This window comes from Panulirus ornatus, chromosome 12 (assembly GCF_036320965.1).
Source record: "Panulirus ornatus isolate Po-2019 chromosome 12, ASM3632096v1, whole genome shotgun sequence".
Lineage (NCBI taxonomy): Eukaryota > Metazoa > Arthropoda > Malacostraca > Decapoda > Palinuridae > Panulirus > Panulirus ornatus.
In genome coordinates, this window is record NC_092235.1 from 28893836 (window position 1) to 28920920 (window position 27085).

Here is a 27085-nt window from a genome sequence, read left to right on the forward strand (position 1 = left end):
CTGATAACTGGGTAGTACTTTTGCATAAGTATTACAGAAATGTGGACACAAATACATGAAAACCTTCTGGCCAGCCAGTATTTTGTAAACAGGTTATTTTGTAGGCATGTGTACTCCATGCCAGCAGATGGATCATTTGGCCCCAAGGGCTGATTCATTAGTAACTCATGTGCTAGTACAAAAGTATTATACATGTGGATGTATTGAGTTCAGGGGCTGGTGCAGAATTATATATGTGCTGATGTGTTGGGTTCAGGGCCTGGTGAAAAGTAGTATATATGTGAATGTATTGGATGCTGGTGTTGGTGCAAAAGTAGTATAGATGTGGATGCAGTGGGTTTGGGGACATGTGCAAAAGTAATATACATGTGGATGTATTGAGTTTAGGGGCTTGTGCAAAAGTATTATACATGTCGACATATTGGCTCCTGGTGTTGGTGCAAAAGTATGTGGATGTATTGGTTCCAGGGGCTGATTCAAAAGTAATATGTATGTGGATGTATTGGTTCCTATATTTTATATTTATTATACTTTGTCGCTGTCTCCCGCGTTTGCGAGATAGCGCAAGGAAACAGACGAAAGAAATGGCCCAACCCCCCCCCATACACATGTATATACATACGTCCACACACGCAAATATACATACCTACACAGCTTTCCATGGTTTACCCCAGACGCTTCACATGCCCTGCTTCAATCCACTGACAGCACGTCAACCCCGGTATACCACATCGCTCCAATTCACTCTATTCCTTGCCCTCCTTTCACCCTCCTGCATGTTCAGGCCCCGATCACACAAAATCTTTTTCACTCCATCTTTCCACCTCCAATTTGGTCTCCCTCTTCTCCTTGTTCCCTCCACCTCCGACACATATATCCTCTTGGTCAATCTTTCCTCACTCATCCTCTCCATGTGCCCAAACCACTTCAAAACACCCTCTTCTGCTCTCTCAACCACGCTCTTTTTATTTCCACACATCTCTCTTACCCTTACGTTACTCACTCGATCAAACCACCTCACACCACACATTGTCCTCAAACATCTCATTTCCAGCACATCCATCCTCCTGCGCACAACTCTATCCATAGCCCACGCCTCGCAACCATACAACATTGTTGGAACCACTATTCCTTCAAACATACCCATTTTTGCTTTCCGAGATAATGTTCTCGACTTCCACACATTCTTCAAGGCCCCCAGGATTTTCGCCCTCTCCCCCACCCTATGATCCACTTCCGCTTCCAGATCCACTCCCAGATATGTAAAACACTTCACTTCCTCCAGTTTTTCTCCATTCAAACTCACCTCCCAATTGACTTGACCCTCAACCCTACTGTACCTAATAACCTTGCTCTTATTCACATTTACTCTTAACTTTCTTCTTCCACACACTTTTCCAAACTCAGTCACCAGCTTCTGCAGTTTCTCACATGAATCAGCCACCAGCGCTGTATCATCAGCGAACAACAACTGACTCACTTCCCAAGCTCTCTCATCCCCAACAGACTTCATACTTGCCCCTCTTTCCAAAACTCTTGCATTTACCTCCTTAACAACCCCATCCATAAACAAATTAAACAACCATGGAGACATCACACACCCCTGCCGCAAACCTAGATTCACTGAGAACCTATCACTTTCCTCTCTTCCTACACGTACACATGCCTTACATCCTCGATAAAAACTTTTCACTGCTTCTAACAACTTTCCTCCCACACCATATATTCTTAATACCTTCCACAGAGCATCTCTATCAACTCTATCATATTGGTTCCTGATAATGGTATAAAAGTAGTGTAGTTGTGGATGTGTTGGGTTTAGTTTATGTAAAAAGTATATACATGTGGATATATTGGCTCCAGCAGCTGGTGCAAAAGTCCAAGAGTTGGTGCAAAAGTAACAAACAAGTTAATGTATTGGCTCTTGGTACAGGAAGTCCTTGATTACCATTTTTTTGATAATGTCATTTCACAATTGTACTGTTGAAGATTTACAACCAGTCCGTGATTAATGTTGTTGTCATTTTGAAGACGCATCTTTTCTGACATGTGGCAGCATTGCACTTTGTACTGTTTTGCAAAGAAAGGGTAGTGCCTCAGAAACTCCAAGAATAACAACCAAAAACAGAACAATGTAATGAAATAGTGCGGAGCTGGGTGAATATGCTGATGACATTGCTGTGATACCCTCACTTCCATCGACAAGATTTCATTAGAATGATATTTATTGAAAACTGAAATGGTTCACCCAATTCTCAGAAGAGAGTAGATTAATGAACAATTAATGGAACAATTATTAATAACAGTATAATACTGGGGGATCAGAATCATCATAAGATGCATGTTGGTATTCTCTTAAGCAAAGGGTTTATTTAAGGATTTGAAGAAAGATTTGGGACAACTTTGAACAGTGAAGCCCTTTATTTACAACTTTAGTTAGAGTGTGGTAATATTGTTTTCCTAACAATATGGAAAGATTTTTAGCCTTTATTGTCTTCAAAGTATTTTTTGATATGTTGTCAGAGAACGAACCATGATTTATAGTATTGCACCAAAAGAGACAAGGATATGTTGAGAGGGTCCTGAAGTAAGAGAGCTTAGCTTCAGTGAAAGGTTGAGGGCTACAAAGCTGTCCATCTTAGAGGACAGAAGAGAGAGGGTGACCTAATAACAATTTTTGAGTTCCTAAATCAACTAGATAATGTTAACAGGAAACAGTTCTTCACGAGGTTCAGGGCCATAGTTACCATAGGCCATGGTCAGAAGCTGGTAAAGAAGCTTGTCAAGAATGGTTTTAAGAAATTCTGGTTTATTGTAAGGGTAGCAGACACTTGGAATGGTTTAAGCAAGGAGACAGTGAATGATGGCAGCTTTTGAAGCTTAGGAGATGTCATCTTGGTGTAAAATATACTGGAGAGGAGGCTTCATGAATATCAAGCTCTGTCTGTAATATTCAAGTATGTAGGTACCAACTTTTACAGTTTTTCTTTTGGATTTGCAACTAGAGCTGTATCATCAACAAACTAACTGACTCACCTCCCAGTGAGTCATTTGTTGTTTGCGGATAGTACAGCTCTGGTGGGAGATTCGAGTGAGAAACTGCAGAAGTTAGCAACTGAGTTTGGAAGAATGGGAAAGGAGGAAGTTGAGAGTATACATACATAAAAGCAAGTTTATTATGTGTAGCAAGGTTGAGGAACAGGTTAGCTGGGGTGTGAGTTTAGATGGAGAAAACTTGGAGGAAGTAAGTTCTTGAGATATCTGGGAGTAGACATGGCAGTGATTGAAAGCATGAAAGTGGAAGTGAGTCATAAGGTAGATGAGGGGGCAAAGGTTATGGGAGCACTGAAGAATGTTTGGAAAGAGAGGATGTTTTCTGGGAGGGCAAAAATAGGTATTTTTGAATGTATAGTAGTCCCAACAGTATTATATGGATGCAAGGCATGGGTTATAGATAAGGCTATGCAGAGGAGGGTGTATATGTCAGAAATTATTATTTGAGGACAATATGTGAAGTGAGGTGGTTTGATTTGGTAAGTAATGAAAGAGTAAGATAGATGTTTGTAAGAAAAAAAGTGTGGTTGAGAGTGAGCTAAAGATGGTGTGCTGAAATTGTTTGGACACTTGGAGAGAATGAATAAAGAAAGATTGACAGAGAGGATGTATGTGTCAGAAATGGAGGAAAGAGAAGAAAGGTGAGGCCAAATTAAAGACGGAAGGATGGAGTGATAAGGATTTTGAGCGATCAGGGCCTGAGCATGCAGGAAGATGAAAGGCATGCAAGGGATGGAGTGAATTGGAATGATGATGTATACTGGGTGTACTTTCAGTTGTTGGATTGAATTAGGGCTCGTGAAGTGTCTTATATAAACCACAGAAAGGTCCATGGGCCCTAGTTGTGAATTGGGAGCTGTGTTTTTGGTACATTACACATGACTGCTAGAGAATTGATATAGGCAGATATGGCATTTCTTTATCTGATCCTGGTACTACCTTGCTAACGTAGGAAACGGCAATGAAATATGGATATTTGTTCCCCTATATGATCATCCACATCAATGAGGTAGTATCTGGAACAGATGAAGAAATGGCCTCATCCGTTAAAATTCACACTCTAGTTGCCATGTACAGTGCAGTAGAACCTGATTTCCCTATCCATAACAGGCCTTACAGGCCTCAACCACTTCATACGGCTTGCTTCAGTCCATTGACCACACATTGTTTTATATGTACCACATCACTCCAATTTGCTCTATCCTTTGCATTCCTTACACTCTCTTGCCTGTTCAGGCTCTGAACCTTCAGGACTTTTTTTTATAACATCCTTTCACTTCTTTCAGTATGTATTGAGTGGCATTAGACCCCTCCCAAATGGAGCACTCCATTACAAACTACAACATCCAAATAGAAAGAAAAAGTTTACCCCTACCTCTTACATCAACAACCTTAACTTGCAATTTTCCCTTCCCCCAACAAATACACCCATGACAAAACATTTTCAAACTGAAATAATCTGACAAACACTAAATGACCACCCTCTCAATATAATCTTAAACTCCATCCCAACAGACATATACCTAGCAGAGGCCACATTCCATAGACATATAGGGGCCACACTTTCCCTTTTATGCTCTGAAAATCACCCTTCCTTACAACACTAAAAACAGTTTCATCATATACCAAGACCCTTCATGCTCAGGATGGGTCTGCCACATTGAAAACATCAAACCCTCACACTTCAGGTGCCATGCACTCTTCCCATGCACACATATCACTGTTTAATGACCTATGATCCCTTCCATTGGACATGGCTAGTTTTCTGATCATTGCAGGAATCTCATAAAATAGAAAGGACTTGCAGTGTAGGAAGTAAATGTTGAACTGATTATTAAAGAAATCAGTTACAAAGGCAACAGTAATCCCTTATCTGCATGAAAAGCTTTTATAAGTAGATGTGATTACAATCCCTGGGGATAGGGGATTAAGAATACTTCCCACGTATTCCCTGCGTGTCGTAGAAGGCGACTAAAAGGGGAGGGAGCGGGGGGCTGGAAATCCTCCCCTCTCGGGGTTTTTTTTTTTTTTTTTTCAATTTTCCAAAAGAAGGAACAGAGAATTGGGCCAGGTGAGGGTATTCCCTCAAAGGCCCAGTCCTCTGTTCTTAACGCTACCTCGCTAATGCGGGAAATGGCGAATAGTTTGAAAGAAAAAGAAAAAGTGATTACAATAAATTCTATGTAGAGCTTCCCATATGACACATTTTGGTTCCTGAGTTTGGAATGTTGGAATTAAGTCTACAGAATGTAGTCTTTGACTCTGAGGGAAAGCACTCATTTTATGTGGAAAAGGCATTGGAATACAAAGAAGTAGATAAAAAAGAATTTAAGTATCAAAGATTTAGCACATTTGAGTCCCTTTTTTTACAGAGAATTAAACTTGATTACAACATATTACAGTGTTTGGATCCAGAAGCCACATTGGATAGGGATTGTTGTGCTTAACAGTTGTGAAAGTTTTGTGCAAGTGGGACAGTTCTATTCTGCATACATTAGGCTTCCTTGATAATTGATGACTAATGAAAATTTGGCTTCTTGTAGAAATTGGAAATGTAAAGTTCACCTTTATCATGTCTATGAGCTGTCACTCATTAATTTATGCAGTTTAATGTCTTGCCAAAATTTGCAAAGGACATTAATTGATTATGGGGTAGTGTGTCTACATGTGGAAGGCATCACACTGTGATGGTGAATTTAGTGTGGAAGATATCATACTCAAACTGTATGTATTTTAAGAATGTGCTAATTTGAAGTTGTGTGTAGTTCACCCAGCCTTCCAACCTGTGTCAGAGAATAGTGTCATAGATAAAAGAATGAAATATTCAATTTATATGAAGATGACATGATGTAGTTGAACAGAGACAGCAGTGTAAATTCTATAAATTTTTTTTTGTTCTAAGAAATGTTGTCATAGTGATTTGTATTAGTTTATTCTGAATATTGATCTGGATAAGTGTTATGTTTATGCTGTTTCTGTAGTTGTGAAATTATGGACTGACTTAGCAAAAAATGCTGATAAAGGTAATGCAAGGAAAACCTCTTATGATCCCAAAAATATAATTGTTATTGTTGAATGTTTTTTGATAACTATAGGTCTGTGTAGCAACTGTAATTTGGAGTTCAAATTTTCCTCTTCATTATTAAGTGTTTGCAAGAAAAGTTTTGCATTTGCAAGAGAAAGTGATTTGATAAAGAAAACAAGCTTTTTCTTGAAATAGTGGCTCCTCATTCCCACATTTGAGCAACCTCCTGTAGGTCTTAAGATGTCAAGTTATAAGTGGGATAATGAATGAACAGCACGTACAAGTGTGTGTGTGTGTGCGTGTGTATATATATATATATATATATATATATATATATATATATAAAAGAATTCCAAGTGTATCAATTGTCCCATCAGTGATTGGAAAACAACATTCAAATTTGAAATTTAAAAGACTTTGCTGGAGATTGAAGACATTATTAAAAAGCAGTGATTTGGAAATCTGTACAGATTTGGATGTTTGCCATACACTAAATTATTTAGTTTAATTTTCCAGTACTCATTTCAATTCACAATATTTTATACTGGTATTTTGCTCATATTGTCACATTGTTGAATAATTACAAAGTACAGTGGTGAGAAAAAAAGCAGAGTATAGTTGACTGGGATTCATGTAATAGTGGCACTGACACTCTGTAGTGGAAAATGTAATTTATTATTTGTGTGATTAATGAAAGAATTTTTCAGTGAATAACACACATTATCAAGAGTCAGCATTATGTCATAATGGTGGAACTGTTGAGATAGCTAAGTGTGGACCTTCAGAAGACAAACTGTTTCAAGTAGGTGTGACACTCTGGAGGGATGATAGAAGAAATATATGTGACAGTGGAATACCATATTGTATGAGCCTGTAGGAGTGGACATATTGACAGACAGAATGGCATTGGCAGCATCCCCCCAGTCATTGGGGTCACTTTGGCAGGTGAGTGGTTGGTGAGAGTGAGTGTAGTCATCATCATAGGATATAACCCTTTCTTTGGGTATTAAGGTGTTCTCTGCTTTTGTCTCATGATTTAAGAACTCAATTTTCAGGTCCAGGAGGACTGTATTGGGCTGTTAAGTCATTCTTGTCAGTACTATTAAGCTGTGAGATCCAGTTGATAACTGTATTTGGCAACGAGGTCATGGTGGAAATGGTTTTGGAAGACATAGTAAGACAGAGATTGTATTGTCAGCTTGTATCATAGTGGAGAAGTAAATGATTGTAAGATCATTTTAGGATGGTAATGAAATTTTGGTTGGTGGTTAAAGTGTTTGTAGTGCTCAGAGGTCATAGTGCTGCTCAGGATGTTTAGACCTTAATCATATGAGGTTAACATAAGGCCTTTTAATAATTGTGGTTATAATGTTGGGTTCTCATTTCTTGATGCATTGGTAATGGGATGTCATATTATGGTGGAGGTAGTATAATTCTCTTACATAATGATGGAAATCTATTTGGCCTCTTAGTTTGTGTTGGTTAAAGTGGTTTTGGGCTGTTCTTTTCCTGCTGGGGGTGGTATTAGACTGCCAGCATATGATGGAGATAGTCCTAGTCTTTCAGATTATGCAGGTGATTATTCCTGGGGACAGTTCTTAGTGGTGGTATTTGGCTGTCTGTTTATGACTGGTGGTTTTTCTTCAGGGTGATCTTCATTATCATGCTATGATGAGTTATTGTTTGGTTGCATTATTATGATGATGTTATGAGGATATAATGCTGGTGGGGATATTGTCGAGCTGTCACAACTTGAAGAGGTGTTCCAAGATTGTCAGTTTACAGCATGGTAGTTTATCTATCGCAGGCAAAGTCAGTAGTTGGAATAACTTATTTTTTGTTTTTGATGGAGAGAGTACTGGGATATCAGGTCATAATGAGGATTTTATTAGGCTCTCAGGTGTGTTGAAATGGTTTGGACATTTGGAGAGAATGAGTGAAGAAAGGTTGACAAAGAGGATATATGTGTCAGAGGTGGAGGGAACAAGGAGAAGTGGGAGAGGCCAAATTGGAGGTGGAAGGATGGAATGATAAAGATTTTGAGTGATCGGGGCCTGAGCATACAGGAGTGTGAGAGGCGTCAAGGAATAGAGTGAATTGGAATGACGTGGTATACCGAGGTCAGTATTCTGTCAATGGACTGAACTAGGGCATGTGAAGCACCTGAGGTAAACCATGGAAGGTTTTTGGGGCCTGGATGTGGATAGGGAGCTGTGGTTTGGGTGCATTACACATGACAGCTAGAGACTGAGTGTGAATGAATGTGGCCTTTTTTGTCTGTTTTCCTGGTGCTTCCTCACTGAAGTGGGGGTCAGCAATGCTGTTTTCTGTGTGGTGAGGTAGTGACAGGAATGGATAAAGGCAAGCAAGTATGAGTATGTACATGTATATATGTATATGTCAGTGTATGTGTATGTTATTATTATTATTTTATTATTTTGCTTTGTCGCTGTCTCCCGCATTTTCGTGTATGTATATGTATGTGTATATGAGTGGATGGGTCATTCTTCGGCTGTTTCCTTGTGCTACCTTGCTGACAAGAGAAACAGCGATTACATATGATGATGATAATAATGGTAATATATATATATATTATTTATTTATTTTTTCATACATATTCACCATTCCTCGCATTAGCGAGGTAGCGTTAAGAACAGAGGACTGAGCCTTAGAGGAAATATCCCCACTGGGCCCCCTTCTCTGTTCCTCCTTTTGGATAATTAAAAATAGGAGGGGAGGATTTCCAGCCCACTGCTCCCTTCCCTTTTAGTTGCCTTATACAACATGCAGGGAATGCATGGAAAGTATTCTTTCTCCCCTATACCCAGGGCTATATATATTTATTTTCTTTTTCTTTTTCAAACTATTCGCCATTTCCCGCATTAGCGAGGTAGCGTTAAGAACAGAGAACTGGGCCTTTGAGGGAAATCCTCACCTGGCCCCCTTCTCTGTTCCTTCTTTTGGAAAATAAAAAGAAAAAAAAAATAGAGGGGAGGATTTCCAGCCCCCCGCTCCCTCCCCTTTTAGTCGCCTTCTACAACACGCAGGGAATACGTGGGAAGTATTCTTTCTCCCCTATCCCCAGGGATAATATATATTTATATATACATATATACACATGTACATATTCATACTTGCTTGCCTTCATCCATTCCTAGTGCTACCCTGCCCCACAGGAAACAGCCTCGCTACCCCCCCTGCTTCAGCAAGGTAGTGCCAGGAAAACAGACAAAAAAGGCCACATTCGTTCACACTCATTCTCAAGCTGTCATCTATTGCACTGAATCCACAGCTCTCTATCCACATCCAGGCTCCATAGACCTTTCCATGGTTTACCCCATACATTTCACATGCCCTGGTTCAGTCCAATGACAGCATGTGTATGTGTATATGTGTATCAGTATATTTATGTATATGTGCAGAAGTGAGTCAAAGGGTGGGGGGAGAGGGTGAAGGTTCCAGGAGCAATGTAGAATGTGTGGAAGGAGAGAATGTTATCTCAGAGAGCAAAAATAGGTATGTTTGAGGGAATAGTAGTTCCAACAATGTTATATGGTTGCAAGACATGGGCTATAGATAGGGTTGTACAGAGGAGGGTGGATGTGTTGCAAATGAAATGTTTGAGGACAATATGTGGTATGAGGTGGTTTGATTGAGTAAGTAACATGAGGGTAAGAGAGACGTGTGGAAATAGAAAGAGTGTGGTTGAGAGAGTAGAAGAAGGCTTGTTGAAATGGTTTGGACATATGGAGAGAATGAGTGAGGAAAGATTGACAAAGAGGATATATGTGTCAAAGGTGGAGAAAATATGGAGAAGTAGGAGAGCAAACTGGACGTGGAAGGATGGATTGAAAAAGATTTTTGAGTGATCAGGGCCTGAACATACAGGAGGGTGAGAGACATGTAAGGAATAAAGTGAATTGGAACGATGTGGTATACCGGGGTCGACTTGCTGTCAGTGGACTGAACCAGGGCACGTGAAGTGTCTGGGGTAAACCATGGAAAGCTCTGTGGGGCCTGGATGTGGATAGGGATCTGTGGTTTGGGTGCATTATACATGACAGCTAGAAACTGAGTGTGAATGAATGTGGCCTTTTTGTCTGTATCCCTGGTGCTACCTCAGTGAAGCAGGGGATAGTGTTGTTTTCCTGTGGGGTGGGGTAGTTACAGGAATGGATGAAGGTAAGCAAGTATGAATATGTACATGTGTATGTATGTAGTGTCTGTGTATGTACATGTATGTGTAGTTTATGTATATATATATTTGTATGTGAGTGGATGAGCCATTCTATGTCTGTTTCCTGGTGCTACCTCGCTGATGCAGGAAACAGCAATTGTGTATATTGAAAATATCTATATATGTGTGTGTGTGTATGAGTGGATAGGTCATTCTCCATCTATTTTCTTGCGCAGCCTCGCTAATGTGGGAGACAGCGACAAAGTGTAATAGATAAAATAAGACATATATATATATCTCTCTTTTTTCTTTCAAACTATTCGCCATTTCCTGCGTTAGCAAGGTAGCGTTAAGAACAGAGGACTGGGCCTCTGAGGGAATATCCTCACCTGGCCCCCTTCTCTGTTCCCTCTTTTGGAAAATTAAAAACAGAACAGGAGGGGAGGATTTCCAGCCCCCCCCCCCGCTCCCTCCCCTTTTAGTCACCTTCTACGACATGCAGGGAATACGTGGGAAGTATTCTTTCTCCCCTATCCCCAGGGATAAGGGAGATATATATATGTGTGTGTGGAAATAAAAAGAGCGTGGTTGAGAGAGCAGAAGAGGGTGTTTTGAAATGGTTTGGGCACTTGGAGAGAATGAATGAGGAAAGATTGACCAAGAGGATATATGTGTCGGAGGTGGAGGGAACGAGAAGTGGGAGACCAGATTGGAGGTGGAAAGATGGAGTGAAAAAGATTTTGAGTGATCGGGGCCTGAACATGCAGGAGGGTGAAAGGCAGGCAAGGAATAGAGTGAATTGGATCGATGTGGTACATCGGGGTCGACGTGCTGTCAATGGATTGAATCAGGGCATGTGAAGCGTCTGGGGTAAACCATGGAAAGTTGTGTGGGGCCTGGATGTGGAAAGGGAGCTGTGGTTTCGGGCATTATTGCATGACAGCTAGAGACTGAGTGTGAACGAATGGGGCCTTCGTTGTCTTTTCCTGGCGCTGCCTCGCACACATGAGGGGGAAGGGGGATGTTATTCCATGTGTGGTGAGGTGGCGATGGGAATAAATAAAGGCAGACAGTGTGAATTGTGTACATGTGTATATATGTATGTGTCTGTGTGTGTATATATATATATGTGTACATTGAGATGCATGGGTATGTTTATTTGCGTGTGTGGACGTGTATGTATATACATGTGTATGGGGGTGGTTTGGGCCATTTCTTTTGTCTGTTTCCTTGCGCTACCTCGCAAACGCGGGAGACTGTGACAAAGCAAAATAAATAAATATACATATATATATATATATATATATATATATATATATATATATATTGCGGAAGATGAAAGCCGGCAAGGCAGCAGGTTTGGATGGTATTGCAGTGGAATTTATTAAAAAAGGGGGTGACTGTATTGTTGACTGGTTGGTAAGGTTATTTAATGTATGTATGACTCATGGTGAGGTGCCTGAGGATTGGCGGAATGCGTGCATAGTGCCATTGTACAAAGGCAAAGGGGATAAGAGTGAGTGCTCAAATTACAGAGGTATAAGTTTGTTGAGTATTCCTGGTAAATTATATGGGAGGGTATTGATTGAGAGGGTGAAGGCATATACAGAGCATCAGATTGGGGAAGAGCAGTGCGGTTTCAGAAGTGGTAGAGGATGTGTGGATCAGGTGTTTGCTTTGAAGAATGTATGTGAGAAATACTTAGAAAAGCAAATGGATTTGTATGTAGCATTTATGGATCTGGAGAAGGCATATGATAGAGTTGATAGAGATGCTCTGTGGAAGGTATTAAGAATATATGGTGTTGGAGGCAAGTTGTTAGAAGCAGTGAAAAGTTTTTATCGAGGATGTAAGGCATGTGTACGTGTAGGAAGAGAGGAAAGTGATTGGTTCTCAGTGAATGTAGGTTTGCGGCAGGGGTGTGTGATGTCTCCATGGTTGTTTAATTTGTTTATGGATGGGGTTGTAAGGGAGGTAAATGCAAGAGTCCTGGAAAGAGGGGCAAGTATGAAGTCTGTTGGGGATGAGAGAGCTTGGGAAGTGAGTCAGTTGTTGTTCGCTGATGATACAGCGCTGGTGGCTGATTCATGTGAGAAACTGCAGAAGCTGGTGACTGAGTTTGGTAAAGTGTGTGGAAGAAGAAAGTTGAGAGTAAATGTGAATAAGAGCAAGGTTATTAGGTACAGTAGGGGTGAGGGTCAAGTCAATTGGGAGGTGAGTTTGAATGGAGAAAAACTGGAGGAAGTGAAGTGTTTTAGATATCTGGGAGTGGATCTGTCAGCGGATGGAACCATGGAAGCGGAAGTGGATCATAGGGTGGGGGAGGGGGCGAAAATTTTGGGAGCCTTGAAAAATGTGTGGAAGTCGAGAACATTATCTCGGAAAGCAAAAATGGGTATGTTTGAGGGAATAGTGGTTCCAACAATGTTGTATGGTTGCGAGGCGTGGGCTATGGATAGAGATGTGCGCAGGAGGATGGATGTGCTGGAAATGAGATGTTTGAGGACAATGTGTGGTGTGAGGTGGTTTGATCGAGTAAGTAACGTAAGGGTAAGAGAGATGTGTGGAAATAAAAAGAGCGTGGTTGAGAGAGCAGAAGAGGGTGTTTTGAAATGGTTTGGGCACATGGAGAGAATGAGTGAGGAGAGATTGACCAAGAGGATATATGTGTCGGAGGTGGAGGGAACGAGGAGAAGAGGGAGACCAAATTGGAGGTGGAAAGATGGAGTGAAAAAGATTTTGTGTGATCGGGGCCTGAACATGCAGGAGGGTGAAAGGAGGGCAAGAAATAGAGTGAATTGGAGTCATGTGGTATACAGGGGTTGACGTGCTGTCAGTGGATTGAAGCAAGGCATGTGAAGCGTCTGGGGTAAACCATGGAAAGCTGTGTAGGTATGTATATTTGCGTGTGTGGACGTGTGTATGTATATGTGTATGGGGGGGGGGGGTTGGGCCATTTCTTTCGTCTGTTTCCTTGCGCTACCTCGCAAACGCGGGAGACAGCGACAAAGTATAAAAAAAAAAAAAAAAAAAAAAAAAAAATATATATATATATATATATATATATATATATATTCTTTCTTTCTTTTCTTTCATACTATTCGCCATTTCCCGCATTAGCGAGGTAGCGTTAAGAACAGAGGACTGGGCCTTAGAGGGAATATCCTCACCTGGCCCCCTTCTCTGTTCCTTCTTTTGGAAAATTAAAAAAAAAAAACGAGAGGGGAGGATTTCCAGCCACCCGCTCCCTCCCCTTTTAGTCGCCTTCTACGACACGCAGGGAATACGTGGGAAGTATTCTTTCTCCCCTATCCCCAGGGATGTATATATATATATATATATATATATATATATGGTTGGTAAGGTTATTTAATGTATGTATGACTCATGGTGAGGTGCCTGAGGATTGGCGGAATGCGTGCATAGTGACATTGTACAAAGGCAAAGGGGATAAGAGTGAGTGCTCAAATTACAGAGGTATAAGTTTGTTGAGTATTCCTGGTAAGTTATATGGGAGGGTATTGATTGAGAGGGTGAAGGCATGTACAGAGCATCAGATTGGGGAAGAGCAGTGTGGTTTCAGAAGTGGTAGAGGATGTGTGGATCAGGTGTTTGCTTTGAAGAATGTATGTGAGAAATACTTAGAAAAGCAAATGGATTTGTATGTAGCATTTATGGATCTGGAGAAGGCATATGATAGAGTTGATAGAGATGCTCTGTGGAAGGTATTAAGAATATATGGTGTGGGAGGCAAGTTGTTAGAAGCAGTGAAAAGTTTTTATCGAGGATGTAAGGCATGTGTATGTGTAGGAAGAGAGGAAAGTGATTGTTTCTCAGTGAATGTAGGTTTGCGGCAGGGGTGTGTGATGTCTCCATGGTTGTTTAATTTGTTTATGGGTGGGGTTGTTAGGGAGGTGAATGCAAGAGTTTTGGAAAGAGGGGCAAGTATGAAGTCTGTTGGGGATGAGAGAGCTTGGGAAGTGAGTCAGTTGTTGTTCGCTGATGATACAGCACTGGTGGCTGATTCATGTGAGAAACTGCCGAAGCTGGTGACTGAGTTTGGTAAAGTGTGTGAAAGAAGAAAGTTAAGAGTAAATGTGAATAAGAGCAAGGTTATTAGGTACAGTAGGGTTGAGGGTCAAGTCAATTGGGAGGTAAGTTTGAATGGAGAAAAACTGGAGGAAGTAAAGTGTTTTAGATATCTGGGAGTGGATCTGGCAGCGGATGGAACCATGGAAGCGGAAGTGGATCATTGTTTGGGGGAGGGGGCGAAAATCCTGGGAGCCTTGAAGAATGTGTGGAAGTCGAGAACATTATCTCGGAAAGCAAAAATGGGTATGTTTGAAGGAATAGTGGTTCCAACAATGTTGTATGGTTGCGAGGCGTGGGCTATGGATAGAGTTGTGCACAGGAGGATGGATGTGCTGGAAATGAGATGTTTGAGGACAATGTGTGGTGTGAGGTGGTTTGATCGAGTAAGTAACGTAAGGGTAAGAGAGATGTGTGGAAATAAAAAGAGCGTGGTTGAGAGAGCAGAAGAGGGTGTTTTGAAATGGTTTGGGCACATGGAGAGAATAAGTGAGGAAAGATTGACCAAGAGGATATATGTGTCGGAGGTGGAGGGAACGAGGAGAAGTAGGAGACCAAATTGGAGGTGGAAAGATGGAGTGAAAAAGATTTTGTGTGATCGGGGCCTGAACATGCAGGAGGGTGAAAGGAGGGCAAGGAATAGAGTGAATTGGATCGATGTGGTATACCGGGGTTGACGTGCTGTCAGTGGATTGAATCAGGGCATGTGAAGCGTCTGGGGTAAACCATGGAAGCTGTGTAGGTTTGTATATTTGCGTGTGTGGACCTATGTATATACATGTGTATGGGGGTGGGTTGGGCCATTTCTTTCGTCTGTTTCCTTGTGCTACCTCGCAAATGCGGGAGACAGCGACAAAGCAAAATAATAATGATAATATATTTATATGGCTTGGGCAAAACATATCAAAATCATGGCCATCTTAGGTGAATGAAAGGAATCAAATGTAGGAAAGAACGAAGGACATAATGGTGGTGATGATGGTATTGGGTTGTCAGATCATTTTCAGTATGATGATGATTTTGTATGAGGATAGTATTAGTCTCATGGACCATGTTGGTGTCAAAGATGGTAATTTATTAGGATTCCAGTCCATGATGGTAATATTCAAGTGTCAAAATATGATGATGGTGCCTTTGTAGTTGGAGTTTCAGGACTTGGTTTTCACAGAGTGGTATCAGAGAGCAGAGATAGGAACTGCTGGTGGGACTAAGTTTTTTGGTCATGATAATGATGTGGTTTGATTGCACAGGATTAGGTATATAAGGTTTTTATCAATGGTTTATTTTTGATACTGTCACTGTACTTTATTGTTAAGACTGACAAAGTAAGAAACCTTTCTTGTATATATAGATAGAGTACGCTTGTTGTGCAGAGATAGCAGGAGAGTATATTTAGATCAAGCTTTCTTAAATACAGATATACACAGAATTCCCAGGATTTTCAAAGCTGAAACTAATTTTCACTGCAGTTCACAAAAAATGATGAAGGAATTTTGTCTAAATCAAACAGTTCTTTACACTGTAAGTATATTCTTAAAGAAAAGCATTCTACATACTGTACTTCAGTAGCACAAGATCCAACTCATTCTTAACAGACTTTAATGCATTAATTATGAAGCAGAATAAATCCCCAGTGGCCCAGTGCAGTGCTGTGAGAAATATCAAAGTTCTGTATTGTCTTATCATCCAGCATTCATCAGGGTCTTGTCTAAGGACCATATAGAATGGGCTTAGTACACTGAAATCTCATTTGTTTGTACTAAAGAAAACTGGAATTTATCAGTAACTAGACAGTGTCAAGATTATTCAAATACCTTCTAGAGATTCACCAAAATTTGGATAAGGTATATTTATCACCAAAAGCATGAATTCGTAGAATTTTAAGCAGTGAGCAGACAGAAGATATTAGAAATGTCTTCCCAATTTGTGTGGACTCCACATTTACTCTGTTCAGGTCAATGATGTGGCCTTAGTGGTGTTTTGCTGTGATTGGCTTGGCCTGGTCATGAACTAGTAGTGAGCAGCAGAGTGGTTGATGTATTTCTATCATCTCCTATCTCTGGGAATAGGGAAGAAAGAACACTTCCCATTTATTTCTTGCACAGTAGTACATGGGTAGGAGTAGGGGTTGGAAACGGTAACCATTTTTTATTTCATTTTCTAGAAGTTGGTACAGAAGCAAAGAGTGCTCATCCTCCTCGAAGGCTTAGGCTCAGGTGTTTGAATGTGTCGACGTAACCAAGATAGGAAGGTAGTATTTTTTAGGAGAGGAACTTGGATCTCAGTGAAACAAAGCTCATTAGGGGGAAAATGGTATAGAAATGTCCAAGGGATGAAGTCAGGGGTTAGTGTAAGGTTGAAAGCCAAGAAAGGGGTAACACTTTTTCTGAAGTTGTGAGAATGTGTGAAAGAGTGTAAGGAAGTTAGCCCCAGACTGATGTGGATGTCTTCAAAAGTGGTTTAGAGAGATGGGTAATTATTAGGGCTAATGCACTTGGAAGCACGAGGAGGGAGGAAGAGGGGCTAAGTAGGTGTGTCATCAATTTTGATGTGAGATTTGGGTATTAGTGAATGGTGCTTTGAATGCAAGAGTGGGTAATGTTGTAGTTAAGGGTTTGATATGGGATTGGTGAGGGTGTAAGGTCCTGGGCACTTTGAGGAGTGTGTTGAAAGAGAATTCATTGTTTGTGATTACAGAGAAGGGCATGTTTGATATAGTAGTTCCAGTAGTATTGTATGAATGCAAGACATGGACTCAATTGAGAGAGTACAGAAGCAGGTTGATGTGTTAGCGGTGAAAATTTTGAGTACAATGTATGGTGTAAAGAGGGCTGATGAAGTAAGAAATGATGGGGTAAGAGAGAGCTAAGGGTATGGTTAAGAGAGCTGAAAAGAGTGTGCAGAAATGACTTAAACATATAGAGAGGAAAGGTGAGGAGTGGTTGACAAAGAGGTTATAGGTTTCAGAAGTGGAATGGAAGGATGTAGTGAAAATTTTTCTGAGTGCTCAGGGCTTGAACAAGTGGGAGGATGTAAAGCCTGCACTGGAATAGATTGAATTAGAGAAATGTGATATACAAGGGTTGATATCCTGTTGGTGGACTAAACCAGGACATATGAAGTAGTCAAAGAAAAACATGGAGAGGTCTGTGGGGCCAGGTTGTGATTAGGGGGTTGTGTTTTTGATGCATTATATATGACAGCTGAAGAGTGGATGTGAGCCAAGGAGGCCATTTTTTTCATTGTTTCTGGCATTACCTTGATAATGTGGAGAACAGTGAACAAGTATAAAAAGATGATATATAGTTGCCCACAGTATGGCTACCAGAATGAAGATACTAAACACATACTGCTCAGATGCACCACTTTCACCCTGTGTATAGACATACACAACATCCCTACACTTTATAACTTGTGGTCTTGGCTGATGTAGGAGTTTCATAATGATAGAAGGGACATCTATGGCAGGAAGTACGTATAGATACAGGCATTGACAGACTGCATCATTGTCAGTGAACAAAAATGAGTATAATCTTGTATGAACTTTTCACACCTCAGCTGTTGATTTTAGTGCTGCCTTGAAGGTGCAGGAGTCCTGTAAAAGGGGCCCCTTGGGTTACACAGTTTGCAGTTATTTGTATATAGTCAAATTGGATAAAATCACTTTAAGGGAAAGGCAGTTTTTGTACTTATTTCTGATACGGAGGAATACAAAAGAATTCACACAGCAACAGACCACTTGGTCCCTTCGAGGCTGTTTGTGATAGTGGAAGAGCCATTAATTTTATTGGTCATTGTGGCAAGAATAGAAATATGTACAAATGAAAGATAAGAAATATATGTTTTTGATGTAGCTAAGGTGGCGCAAATAATGTCAGTCTTGAACTTGAAGCGAAGTAGTCTTCAAGTCTCTTCTTAAATGTATCTTTGGTACTACTTTCCACCACTCTTATGTTAACAGTCCTTTTGATGAGAAATTATTTTGCTTCATTCAAGGTGAAACATTTGCCCACTCGTTTGTAACCATTAATTTGAATGAAATCAGATGAATCTATACCTATGTAATTTGTTATATCGAGATTATTGAAGCCTTTCATGATTTTAAATCTCCATAGCAGATCACCCCTTAACCTTCTCTTTTCTAAACTAAACCCACCCGCTTCCCGACATACATCTGAGTTCCGTTCTGACTGACTAGTCAGATCTCTAAAGGGACGTAAGTCGGATGTGTCATCATGACATTAAAATTTGTATACCTGTACAGCATTCTTGTATCCTACTCATTTTGTATCATGATTATCTTGTTTTTTATCATCCAGCTTTATTATATGATTCTGTTGTTTCTTCTTACCTTTTTATCTAAGATTCTTTAGTTCATATTTCATTGTATTTATCTTTTTATTTAGATTTTTTCCAGTCATATGTATGGATGGTTGTAAGTTGCATAGGTTGGATTCAAGTCATTTAATGGCTTTAATAGGATTTGTTTCTCAGTCTGGAAATCATCTTGTTAGCTTGTTTCTGTACTCTCTCCATTTTGTCTATGTCTTTCCTCAAATAGAGAGACTGAAACTGAACACAATATTCAACATGGGTATGCACAGATGACTTGTCAAGAGTAAGGATAAATTCATTAGACTTTAGTTATATTGCCCCTACTCTAATAAATACAAGATTTTTGTTTTCTTTTTCAACTGCCTCAGTGCACTGTTTACTTGGCTTTAGATCACCAGAGATTATTAGACCTGTCTTTTTTCTCATTTACCTTTTGCAGTTCAGCAGAATTCATACTGTAGCCTGCCTTCTCATTTTTACCACCGACATGTAATAAAACTTTTCACTTATCAATGTTAAAATTCATTTGTCATTTATGAGCCCAGTCCATCAGCTTGTCTAAATCTGTTTGAAGATGCAGATGTTCAATTTCTGTTGTAGATTTGTTTCCCTACTTAGTATTATCTGCAAATTTTGATATTTTACAATGCAGCCCATTATTGATATATATGAGAAAAAGACCTGTTCCCAAGACTGATCATTGTGGTACACCACTTGTTATGTTAACCATTTTAAGGCTTGACCATTAATCACAACTATTTGTTTATGGCCAGTTAACCAGTTTCCTAACCATAGAGGTACAACCCCATTTTTACCATGTGACTTAACTTTAGTTGATAACCTTTAATGTGGAACTTTATTGAATGCTTTTTGAAAACCAAGATAGATAACATCAACTGCTTTACTTTCATCATACATGTTGATTAAGTCATTAAAGAAATCAAGCAGATTTGTCAGACATGAATGATATTGTCAAAAACTATGTTGCAATTCATTTATTAAGTGGTGGTCCTCAAAATGGTCTACACTCTTAAACTGAATGATGGTTTCCATAAGTTTACCAACTGTCAGTCCACATCCTCCAATTTTTTTCCATTCAAACTCACATCCCAACTAACTTGTCTCTCAACCCTGCTGAACTTAACAACCTTGCTCCTATTCACATTACTCTCAACTTTTTCCTTTCACACACTTTTCCAAACTCAGTCACTAACTTCTGCAGTTTCTCACTCGAATCATCCAGCAGTGCTGTATCATTGGCAAATAACTAACTCACTTCTCAGGCCCTCTCATCCCCAACAGACTGCATACTCGTCCCTCTCTCCAAAACTCTTGCGTGTACCTACCTAATGACCCCATCCATAAACAAATTAAACAGCCTTGTGGACATCACACACCCCTGCCACAGACAGACATTCTCTGTGAACCAATCACTCTCCTCTCTTCCTACTCATACACATGCCATACACCCTTGATAAAAACTTCTTACTGTTTCTAGCAGCTTACCTCCCACATCATTACTCTTAAGACCCTTCACAAAGCATCACTATCAGCTATATCATATGCCTTTTCCAGATCCATAAGTGCTACATACAGAGCCATCTGTTTTTCTTAGTATTTCTTGCACACACTCTTCAAAGCAAACACCTGATCCACACATCCTCTACCTCTTCTAAAACCACAGTGCTCTTTCCCAATGTGATACTCTGTACATGCCTTCACCCTCTCAATCAGTACCTCCCCCCATACAATTTTCCACAAATGCTCAACAATCTTATGCTTCTGTAGTTTGAACACTCACCATACATGCATTCTACCAAATCCTCAGGCACTTCGCCATGATCCGTACATACATTGAATATCCTTACCAATCAATCAACAACACAGTCACCTCATTTCTTATTAAATTCAACTGCAGTACCATCCAAACCCGCCACCTTGCCGGATTTCATCTTCCACAGGGCTTTCACCACCTCCTATCTTCACCAACCCACTCTCCCAGACCCTCTCACTTCACACACCACCCCAACCAAAACACCCTTCATCTGCCACTCTATCATCAAACACTTTCAGCAAACCTTCAAAATACTCTACATCTCCTCCTCACATCATCACTACCTGTTATCACTTCCCTTGCCTCCTTCCAAGACATTTTTTTATTTTCTATAAAATTCAATTTATGGCTTTGCCAAACTCTTCCTGCTTAGGGTTACACTGTCAATAAAGAGTCGCCTTGGGTGATGTTGTATCATCATCAGTTGACAAAGATGAGTACGACTTGTCAAAGAACTTCTAGCATCAAAGGAGTCTGTCCTATCCCTGTTACTTAGTGCAGTGCAGCCTTGGATCTGCATGAGCCCTTAGATGAGGGGTCCTGGGATTGTACAGTGATAGTAACTCAGTTTACTCATAAATAGTTGTAAAGATAAACTGTTGTAACTAAATCTCACAATAAGTAATAAGTAATAATTTGCCTGGTCCAAAGGTCAAACCAGCTGTTCCACAACAACAACACACCTGTAAGACCAAGTTTTGGGAGTGTCCTTCTGTATAAAATAGGACAAAATTGAAATGTCTCTTCCTTGTATATTAACTGACTGTTCTATGTCTTCTATCTCATTCTTGTATCTCCCCTGATGATGAGATCATTACGCGAAAGTGCACTTTTGGGAACTTATTGTGTATCATTTTTTTTGTGTTTTTTTGCATATGTATATATTTGCACATGTGTACATGTGAGTGGATGTGTCTTTCTTTGTCTATTTCTTGGCCCAACCTCGCTAACGTGGGAAATGGCTATCAAGTATGATATTGATAAAAAAAGAATTTATATTAGGATAGGGGTTTAGGAAATATCTCTTACAGTCAGATTAGAAATTGAAAATTGCTTTAGCAGCCTTGAGGTTTTTGACTAGGATGTTTTGGAGCAGATAGGCTTAGTATGTGATGGGTCACAGTGAATGAGAGATTTTTATTTTTGGTGGATGACTTTTGTGTATACTGCATCAGAATTTTGATACATTATTTCCATTATTATGCACAGGTAGTCTTGTGCATTGTTTATATTTTTTACATAAAGAAGATATAATGTTCATACATATGAACAATACCATGCAGTAATTCCATTTAAATGATGGCTGATTATGGGCAAGAAAAGAAAGTTTGTAGCCCGTCAAATTTGCCACTTGTAGGCTGTAGGAACATGATGTGAGGGCTTGGGCACATCACACCTGTTTGTAATCCAATGGATTAGAGTGGTCAAATTAGCAATTAATAGATTAATCAGCTTGCCTTACAGTATTTGTCAGAATGTTATTAATGTAAGACAGTATCCCACAGATTTTCAGTTTTTAGCAGGATATTTATGATATGATTTCCTCTTAAAGAGATTTGTTTATTTAAGCCTGCTCACTTGATGTTGTTATCAAGATCTTATATGTGATCAACAAAGGAAATTTCAGTTAGATGAAGAGGCTTTTTACAGAATATGTAACATGTCTTTAAGATTTATACGGCATGTTTATGACAAAACAGCAAAGAGACTAAGTTTAATTTGTTGATGGGGTTTGGCATTTTCATATTCATTTACTTGGAAGAGGTACAGGCATAGTATATGCATGTTCTTGATTTAAGTGTGATGGACATTCAGTCAGAGCACATGGTGAAAGGGAGTGATTTTGGGATATGGCAGGACCATAGTAAAGCAGGATAAAAGTTTTATCATATGTTTTGTATACACATGATGCTGATGTATTGCCTGAAATAGAAGAGTTGGGGTCGATGACAAGTTAAATGTTATATTACAGTATTGTGTGTCGGAGGAGGATGGTGAGAGTAGTCAAGTTTTATGACAAAAAATATATATGTTGTATGTAAGATGAATGTATTAAGTTTAATTTGGTTCTTTAGCTTTAATGATAGAAGATAAGAGCAGCAATCATGATATAGAGGGTATAAGATGATTCTAGGCATAACTTCTGCACTTCAAAGTCAGGGTGACAGTACCTCTTTGGGTGGCTGCTGTATACTACCTGTTATCTTCAAGTGAGAGCAATGCTTATGTCTGAAATAAATGAGCCGACAAATTTAAAATCAGTTTGAATAGGGAAGAATGAAGTTAATGAAGGAGGTATAGTAAAATACTTGGGAGTGAAGTTTGAAAAAGATAAGAGATTAACAACAGTGTTTTAAAACACACTAATGAAAGATATTAGTTGGATGTGTTCTGAATACAATACAAATTCCAAAATATCAGCTCAATTAAAGAGTGAAGATTTAAGAAGGATGTTCAAAGAAGTCATTAGAAAGGTTTATGGATGAGAACTTGTGTGAACAGATGCTGTAGTCACTTACAATGTACCGCAGATGAGTTGTTAGATCTGCAGTGATGGACATGTTTAATGGCTGGATTATTGGAGTTTAAAAGTATCTCATGAAAATGTTAGTGAATGATTGATTGTTGATCATGTACATAGGCTTTTTTCTTATGCTAGAATGGAAAGTTGAATGCAGATACAAGGATCACGTGACATCTCAAATCTGTGAATTGTAAATGATTTTCACTTCTTTAGGATTGAAACTCAGGGTGTATTTGAAGTATCTGTAAGCTCATCTAAAGGAGAACAATGTTAAAAATAAAAGATAGAAAGATGGACGCATGGTTCATTAGAATGTATAGGTTTACATTGAGAAAGATGGACGCATGGTTCAATAGAATATATAGGTTTACATTGGGTTCTAATATAAAAGGTGGTCAGTGAAATTATATGTACTTCCTTTAGATATACTTGGTGAATTGCTGAAGGGAAAACTTTATATATGTGATGCTTTTTTGGATATGACCTTACAAATTACCATTCTAAAATTATTATGGTAATGTTGGCTGTTTTATGCAGTTACTCAACTTCTTTCAAATTAAAAAGTAGTTACAATGTATCCTCAAAAACCTAGGCGTAGCATTTAGCATTTTGAAAAATTACTTTTGTTCAGACTTTAATTTGGTTGAGAGAGAGAGAGAGAGAGAGAGAGAGAGAGAGAGAGAGAGAGAGAGAGAGAGAGAGAGAGAGAGAGAGATTTTAGAAACATTGTTTCAGTGGTACAATGATAATTTTCCCAAAATCTGGAATACATCCTGAATTCAGGCAAATATAGGTTTAGCTACCTAGACTTAGAATATGTCCTGGTCCTTACACTTATGCATACCAATTTGGGTTTTAGAGGATACAATGTATAGCATTAGTGGTAATGGTTGATTCTGTGTCCAGTGTAATGTTGATCAGCACTGAAGGGGCTGTGGCTGTTTAATTTTGTTCTGTTCTGACAAAACTTGGAGAAGCTATTGCTGCCAGCGCATTGGATGGGGACCTGTTTCTCTTAGTGTCCCTGTATTTGTAATTCTTATAGAAATAGACACTGCTAGTGGCTGCATGGATGACTTGAATAGAATTTGCCTCAGGTAGATCTCATCCTAATAGTTAGGTTTTGAATAAAGTAAATTGGTATGAGTCAGCATTCAGAGTTAAGTTAATGGTTGCACTGAATTACCATTCACAATTAAGTCAATATATATAATGATTTAGCATCCACAGTGTCGTAAGTTTGTAGATGCAATGAGTTAACATCAACAATTAATGGATGTAGCATGTTAACATCCACCATTAAGTTGATAGATGCAGAATGGTAACTTCCACTGGTAAGTTAATGGATGCAAGAAGTTAGCACCCACAGTTAAGTTAATGAATGTGGCAATATAGCTTTATGTATAATGGATGCACTATGGATATTAAACCTGTTAAATACTTAAGTATGTAACATTACAAATTGTACTTGCACTTTAAAGCAAAAGATTTCTAAGTCTGATGGTAATTGGCCATTTCAACGACAATGTGAAAGTTCACAGTTTGTAAATTTCTCATCTAGTAGATTTGTTATTTATAAACTGACTTTCAGTTGGTAAGATGATAATATATACCTCCACTCACATGTTGTGACTGATTGTATCAGTCTCTGTTGATGATAGGGTGTCAGTATGAATAATAAATAGATAGATGAAATATTATTGTTATTATTATACTTTGTTGCTGTCTCCTGTGTTAGTGAGGTAGCGCAAGAAAACAGACAAAAGAATGGCCCAACCCACCCACATACACATGTACATACATACACGCCCACACACGCACATATACATGCCTATACATTTCAACATATACATACATACCACTGACATATACATACATACACATGTATACACATGCACATATTCATACATGCTGCCTTCAGCCATGCCCGCCACCACCCCGCCACACATGAAAATGGCACATCCTTCCCCCCACATGTAACGCTAGGAAAAGACAACAAAGGCCACATTCGTTCACACTCAGTCTCTAGCTGTCATGTGTAATGCGCTGAAACCACAGCTCCCTTTCCACATCCAGGCCCACAAAACTTTCCATGGTTTACCTCAGATGCTTCACATGCCCTGGTTCAATCCATTGACAACACATCGACCCCAGCATACCACATCATTCCAATTCACTCTATTTCTTGCACGCCTTACACCCTCCTGTATGTTCAAGCCCCGATCGCTCAAAATCTTTTTCTCTCCATCCTTTTACCTCCAGTTTGGTCTCTCACTTCTCCTCGTTCCCTCCACCTCTGACATATATATCCTCTTTGTCAATCTTTCCTCACTCATTCTCTCCATGTGACCAAACCATTTCAGTGCACCCTCTTCTGCTCTCTCAACCACACTCTTTTTATTACCACACATCTCTCTTACCCTTTCATCACTTAATCAAACCACCTCACACCACATATTGTCCTCAAACATCTCATTTCCAACACATCCACACATAGTAGCTTTTACATGCAGGAATGTCATTACTAAACGTCATAATTAATTATGATTTGAACTGTTTATTTTCAGATATTAGGATGAGATAGTAAATGATGAAAATATATGATAACATTATTTGCTAATGGACTTGAAATATGGATGGGATTTTATTGTTTTAGCTTCTCGTAAAAGTAGAAAAGAGTAAGCCAGGATCTTTGGTAGTGTGGATATCTTCTTTCATGATGCAGTGATATTTAGATGTCAGACTTTGATGACAATACATGTAGGTAGTAAATTAAGGGGATGTTATGTTGTTATGGATCTGCCAGCTTACATTGGAATGGTGTTGAGATGACAGATCATAGCTTGGATATATTAGCCTGTAAGGTATTATTGAACTATTTTGTTGTGATGATGTTATAGATACTGTTGTATTGACAGATCATGGTTGTTATAAGTTGTTATTGGAAAATCTGGTTATGGTAATGATGGGCTTGTTAGATTGGTAGTAAAGTATTTTGTTAAATCGTGTTGAAAATGGTACTTGATTGTGCTTTCAAATTGGGGTAGGTTATATTTGGTTGTTGTTTTGGTTGACTGTATTTCTCTGTCATGGAGTAATGGGAATGCTATTAGGCTATTTGTTGATGGTGGTTTGATTGAGAGTAAATACCTTATAATTTCCTCAGGACAAAGGAACTGTCACCTTTGAGGAGAAATGGCCAGCAATGCGACCAACAGTGCTGAAACTTCTGAGACAAGAGTGTGTGAGCCGTGCCGAGTGGCAAGACCTCTTCTGGGCCGTCCACAAAGTTTGCCTTTGGGATGAGAAAGGCCCTCCAAAGGTTCAGAAAGCTTTACAAGATGATATACTTGACTTCATTACACATGCACAGGCAGTAAGAAGACATCCATGTTTATGACTAATTGCCTTAGTATTGTCATTTCCCTTGCTGGGAAAATTAGCACTGCTTATTCCTTAGTATTATGTAGCTTGTCAAGTGTCCTACTTAGCCCTCTGTTCTGGGATGCTTTAGCTTTAATAGGACTGAATATGGTTTTATTAGAATGTTATGCCCTTTGTCATTTATACAGGAACATTTGATCTCTTTTTTTCACATATCCACACCTATAAAATCAATTGAAATTATTATCCACACCTATGAAATCATCTGGAATTTGTTAACATATGCTTCTTCTTGCAGTATCTAATCCTGTGGTTTATGAAAAGAGATTTGTTTGAGGTACTTTAAAAGAATTTATGTATTGGCACATAATCAAGTGTCTATATAATAACACGATATTATGGTGCCGGGCAGCGTGTGCTGGACCAGCATGAGGACCAGGCGCTGCTGAAAGCATACATTAGTGAGTGGCGGAAGTTCTTCCAACAGTGCAACTACCTTCCATTGCCTTTTAACCAGCTGGAGTCTGCTCTTGCAGGCAAGACTACTACCTCAGTTTCAAAGAAGGTTCAAAATGATGACTCTATAGTTAGAAAGGTTAGTCACAGAAACTGCTTGGAAATAGTACCATCAGTTCATTTATGTATCAACATCCACTTTTCTAT

General features: G+C 39.3%; 1 protein-coding gene across 1 annotated transcript in view; it reads left to right on the plus strand.

Moving 5' to 3' along the window:
- Cul5 (cullin 5) overlaps positions 1–27085 on the plus strand; it is a 110401-nt gene that overhangs the window by 10142 nt on the left and 73174 nt on the right. Inside the window, exons 2-4 of the mRNA XM_071667734.1 lie at positions 6787–7024; positions 26205–26414; positions 26835–27017. Coding sequence (XP_071523835.1) covers positions 6980–7024; positions 26205–26414; positions 26835–27017 — 438 coding nt within the window. The 5' untranslated portion in view covers positions 6787–6979. The remainder of the gene's footprint in view (positions 1–6786; positions 7025–26204; positions 26415–26834; positions 27018–27085) is intronic.